Genomic DNA, 5,872 nt, shown 5'->3' on the forward strand with positions numbered 1-5,872 from the left:
CCCCAACCCCCTCCCCCCAAAAAAAGAAAAAAAAAATATACATTTTTTGGCCAACTATTTAGCATAACGACGGGCTCGCTCTCTCATTATGAGGCGGGTGTCCCTGGCAGGCGTAACTTTATTTGCGCAGTGTATTTGCCTCTACAGTGGCATGGAGTGTGGGCGTCCTGGAGCAGTAACAGGAACAGGACAAGGCAAGGCCAGGACAGACCAGTCCAGGCCCAAGCACCGGGCACGTAAAATATGCGGCAGTTGTACACCGGTAGCACCCGGAACACCGGCCAGCAGCGGCAAGCAGAGTGTATGCCAGAGATCACTTGACTATAAACGAGATTAAAAATTCAATTACGTTGGAGTTTTGGAAGCTGCTGCATCGAGTAGCAGCAGCAACAAAAAACCAACGGCAAAAAAAAAAAAAACATGCAGGGCAAAAGTTGGTTACAAAAACTAAGAAATAGTCGATAAGGCGGACTAAAAAGGTACCTCTGGATTCGATTTTAGAGAAAATACTAGAAAAAAAAGATTTAAAAAATAGCAAAATACTAAAAAAAATACCATAGAATTTCGTTAAAAATTACATAAAAATTACAAAAATACCAGAAAAAATATGAGATATACCATTTAGTTATAAAATACTACAAAAATACCACAAGAAGCTCGTTAAAAATGCCAGGAAATAGCTGAAATACCAGAAACACCATTCAATAACAAAATACTAAAAAAATACCACAAAACTTAATTAAAAATGCCATAAAAATACCAAAAGTAACATAAAAATACCAAAAGTAACATAAAAATACCAGAAGTAACATAAAAATACCAGAAATACAAGTTATATAAATATACCAGAAAAATACTAGTAAAATCTGGTATTTTACATATGGTATATGTATTTACATATGTATACAGACATGGTATTTATTACATAGATACCAAATTTAGATCATTAAAAATGTTGGAAAAATCTAAGAAATGTTCTCCTTGAAAGGGAATATCGATTCGATCGTCGTGATTCTTCAACGTCTCATACATGTTGCATATTGCAAAGCTAGAAATCACACCAAACACGACTGAAGAGCATTGCCTCGAACATGTTTGATCTCCAAGAGAAGATCCACTCTGGATCGAGCAGGTTCGATCGCCATACTCCATACTCTGGCCCTCTCATATTCTTAGGGTTTATTCTTAGGGGATCTCCTTCCGTATTCCTTCTCCCAGTTACATACCCGACCACGGAATCTATATACCCTCACTCCACCCACCATTATAAGGTAGCAACAAAAAAAAACAGGTAAGAGAGAGAGAAAGACAAACGCCCTGGCTCTTCTGGCGTATGCTCTCAAGCTCAAAGCCTGGCCATACGTTTGGAGAGCCCAGGCAGGCAAAGGGTTAGAGGAGGCCCTGGCGGACACACAGAAGTGGCGTTTGGTCAGCGTTGGCGACGTTGTCGCAGCCAACGGAAGTTGACAACAATTTATGTGCCTGAAACGGATACAATTTACAAGCCAAGCGCCGGCACCGTAGCAGAAAGAGGTAAGCACGATCCACAGAGTCCTCCACACTGTACAGGTGTATGCCACAGCCATCGCCATCGCCATCGCCATCGCCAGGGTAGCTGCCGGATAGCCGAAAAACTTCAAACGGAATTTTGTGTGGAGTACTTAGTGCAAAGTGGCTTGGGGGACACGCTGCCTTTTTTTCCTGTCTGTGTGTGTGTGTGTGTGTGTGTGTGTGTGTGTATGTGTGTCTGTCCCTACCAGTTGTTAGGGGCAACAGCCGGAGCCGCCTCGCATTTGCAGGCGAAGAAAAAACGAGCGAAACATTTGAATTTCGTTTCAAGTTGAAGTTGATAAAAAGCCAGTGATTTAGGGCGTGTCCTGATGTCCTGCTGCCGCTGCTCCTGCTCCTGCTGCTGCTGCTGCTGCACGGACACAAATTTGGGTTCACTTTTTTTCGCACGAAAAATCTCTCAATCTCTCTCTCGCATTTGTGCCCCGTGAAAAAAAGTAACCCACAATTAAGATACAGTCTTTTTTACCGGTAATTTTTGTGTACTTTTGGCCGAAAAGTTGTTCAGAGAGGGAGGCAGGGTTTCAAAAGATAAATTTCCCCTAAAATGCCCTTCATTTAATCAAGCAGCACGTGTGGTCTGTTAATGGCATCAAAATGTATATAATATTCAATTTAAATTGAGAAATAAATAAATATAATCAATAAATATTACGTATACGCCACGAGAGATGCATTCAAGGCACGAAAGATGCATTTGGGGGTTCGTACTCTTTCGCTTTTTGAATATATTTTCTCACTCTTTCTCTTGGTATCTGTACATCTCTTTCATCATCAAAATTTGTATGCAAAACACACAGATAACATTTAAAGGTGTGATAAGACTTGATCATTGATTGACAATTCATTTAAATAATGTGCTAAATCGATTTAAGCTAGGAAGAACACGGAATAAGCGAAAACATCACACGCTTTTCCTCTTATAGAAAGCCAGAAAAAGGGAAAGGGAATTTAAGGAAAACAACATATTTTGTATTCTAGATTTATACTAAAAAAAATACCAGAAAAAATAAAAAAAATGAAAATAACAAAAAAAACCGTATGAAAATACCAGATAATACAAACAAAACTAAAAATACTATCAAAAAAAACCTGAAAAATATATAAAAATACGGAAAAATACCCAGCGAAACAAAAATATATACTATAACAAATTAGATAATAAAAATACCGAAAAATTGACAGAGAAATGCTAAAGCAATACAAGGGAATCAACGTATAAAAAGAGAATCAACAAACATATACTAGATAATAAAAATAATGCTAAAACACTACAAAAAATACAAAAAAAAAATTATCTGAAAGTTCTGAAAATATACCAGAGAAGTAATAGAACAATGCAACAGAAATAACATCAATATACTAAAATACTATATTTAAATAAAGAAGAAATGCCAGAGAAATACTAGATGTATGTAAATCAAACTGAAAAATACCAGTTAATATCGAACAATAAAGAACCTGAAAAGTACCAAAAACACATAACACAAAAAATACTATAAAAAAAAACAAGAAATATTATATGAAAATACCGAAAAAAGCACAGAAGAACTAGAAAATACAAGAGAAAAAAAAACAAAAAATACCAGAAAATACCAGAAAAATACTAGAAAAATATCGAATATCGGAAATATAAAAGACAAATACCAAAGAAATACTTAAAATAAATAAATAAAATACCTAACATACCAGCACGTACTATTTTTCCGCATGAAGACACAGCTTTCCGTACAAATAAACTATCTGTTTATTGGCGTATACTTTCAAACCTCACTGTGTGGGAGTATTTCCTATATTTTATAGGTCAGCAACCTAACAGCCAACAAGCTCTTATCAAAAACCCAAAGAATAGACACTCGAGAGGTGTTCCCCAAGAAACAAAAACACAAATAATACAAAGACTCAAGTGCGTGACACACTTTTCCATACAAAAAAACACACAAATACTTGAAGAATGAGGAAATATAATTTCAACTTAGAGACAGAGATAACAGAACAGCTTCTATACAGCAGTGATAACAGAGCAGCTGTTATACAGCAGTGATAACAGCTCCTAAAACACTGATAAGACTTATAACAATAAACTATGTACAAATACAAACACAGAGCGTGTGTCTACTGTTTCTTCAGCTTATCGGCATACGGACAGCCTTTCGGTTTACGGCCCTGCAACAATCTGCAAGATACTTTAAGCAGCAGTGCCACCAGCAGCAGCGGCAGACCCACGAGTACGAAGAGCGTATCCAGGCTGTAGAGTTGAATGAAGTTGAGATCCCGCGATGTGGCACGCAGATGCGGTGCACCCTGGTGCCTGATGACGTATTCGGTCCACCAAATGGCCCGCTCCAGCGATGGCTGGGGCTGATCGCGATACCGCTCTGAGATCTGGGCAGAGGCCTTGGCAAAGCTGGGTTCGGAGAGCAGTTTGTGGATGGCCTCCTCGAGGTCCTCTTCGTTTAGGTTGTACAAATCCAGGCCCAGGCCAAAGCCCACGCGTCGAGCGCGTGCCACATTCATGTGCTGATCGTAGAAGACGGGCAGACCGAGCACGGGCTTGCCAAAATACAGGCTCTCGATGGTGCTCAGCAATCCGCCGTGGGTGATGAACAGCTTGACATTCGTTTGGGCCAGAATATCCGGCTGGGGGAACCACTTTTTGATCAGTACATTGGCGGGTTTTCCCGGCAACTGATCGTCTTCGAATTTCCACAGCACTCGCTGCTTGAGTTTCCCGAAAGTCTTGAGCAGCGTATCGCGTGTCTCCTGGGGCAGATCCTTGCTTTTCACATTCGAGCCCATCGAGAAGTAGATGACCCCATGCTCGGCTCCCTCGATAAACGCCTTGATGTCCTCTGGCAGGGGCTGGGGCTTGTGGGCAATATGCAATCCCCCCACCTCAATCATATTCGGCAGAAAAGGGCGTGGATATGACAGTGAAAAATGCTGTCCCAGCAGCACCAAGGCAAACGAGTCCAAGACCTCATCCATCGTTTGCCTGGCATTCGGATAATACTTGTTGTACATTCGCTCCATGGCCGGGAGGTGCACCAATTGGCGGTGCAGCATTTCCACTAGATATTCATAGTGGTTCGTGAGTCGCTCGCAGAAGGACATGCGATCGGTGCGTGGCGACATAATCGAAGGATTATAGGACAATGGCGAGGTATTCCCCAATTGACTGTCGATCCGGTAGTCGCTGCCGTAGCTGGAAAACCCCACCAAGGTGGCATTGAAATGCTGTGCCATCCCGTACAGCGCTGGTACTTCAATCATTTCGGCCAGCACCACATCGAAAGTCTCGCCAGATTTCATCAGCTTCTGGACACCCTCATCGTCCAGGGTAAAGGCCGCGACCTTTTCCTCCAGTCCCGTTATGGCATTGAATTCCTGCCACAGCGTGGATGCCTCCAATTCGGCTAGCATTTGTTGGTGAAACTCTTGGACTTTGAGGGCCTCTATGAAACGCATATTCGGTGTGGCCTTGTTCTTGAATGTGTTGATCACCGTGACCTCATGACCTCGGGCCGCCAATCCCTTCAGATAGTTCTCCACAAAGATGTACTGAGAGCGTCCCGGCCAGGCCAGAGTGGCCAAGATTTTGGCCCCCTCCGCCGGCAGCGGTAGGCCGCCCAAAGCCAACAAAATCGATCCGATAAACACGAAAAGTATTCTCATGGCGGACCGCAAGTAAAGACTGATTGAGTGGACCTCCCTGAAGGTTCCTACTATATATGTATAATCGTAAGCTTTTAGCTGATAAGAAAAAAAGCTTTGTTCTATGGGGGAGAAAAGGCGCTCCATCATGCTTAGGGGGGCAGAAAAAAACAAACATTTTGTAAAATCATTCGTGATACCCAGTGAAACGGTTGATTAGGGGTTTATCTTGATTTCGTTTGGCTTTCGTTATATATTTCCATGTTAGGGTATCCACAGTTTCAGTTCAAAGTAAACCGAGTGCATATCAATAAAGATCTTTTACGTTGCTCGAGATCTGTTGGGTTTGCTTGGAATGATGATATTTCACAACCTTTCGGGAATATTTCCAGGCAAACAAAATTTAAGTTTGCTAAAGATCTTTGAGGGGCGTGGCGCGTGGGGCGGGGGGCGAACGACGACGACGACCAAGTGCTAGGTAAATTCCCCAAAGTGTGTGCGTGAGAAGTGCAGGCCAAACAACGCGATGGCGACGGCGGCGAAGGAGGAGGCAACTAAAAACAAAACGCACAACAGGGAGTATCGCCAGCAAAGAGGAGCAGCAAGATTCCCAAAGAAGGAGTAGGAGTGGGAGTGGGAGTGGAAGACA

At 42.1% G+C, this 5,872-nt stretch overlaps 1 protein-coding gene across 1 annotated transcript; it reads right to left on the minus strand.

The window, feature by feature from the left end:
- Positions 1–3,513: 3,513 nt before the first annotated feature.
- On the minus strand, positions 3,514–5,272 carry Ugt35C1 (UDP-glycosyltransferase family 35 member C1). Its single transcript, XM_001359883.4, has one exon. It carries the CDS (start codon positions 5,242–5,244, stop codon positions 3,685–3,687), a length of 1,560 nt encoding a protein of 519 aa, XP_001359920.4. The 5' UTR covers positions 5,245–5,272; the 3' UTR covers positions 3,514–3,684.
- Positions 5,273–5,872: the final 600 nt, after the last annotated feature.

This window comes from Drosophila pseudoobscura, chromosome 2 (assembly GCF_009870125.1).
Source record: "Drosophila pseudoobscura strain MV-25-SWS-2005 chromosome 2, UCI_Dpse_MV25, whole genome shotgun sequence".
NCBI lineage: Eukaryota > Metazoa > Arthropoda > Insecta > Diptera > Drosophilidae > Drosophila > Drosophila pseudoobscura.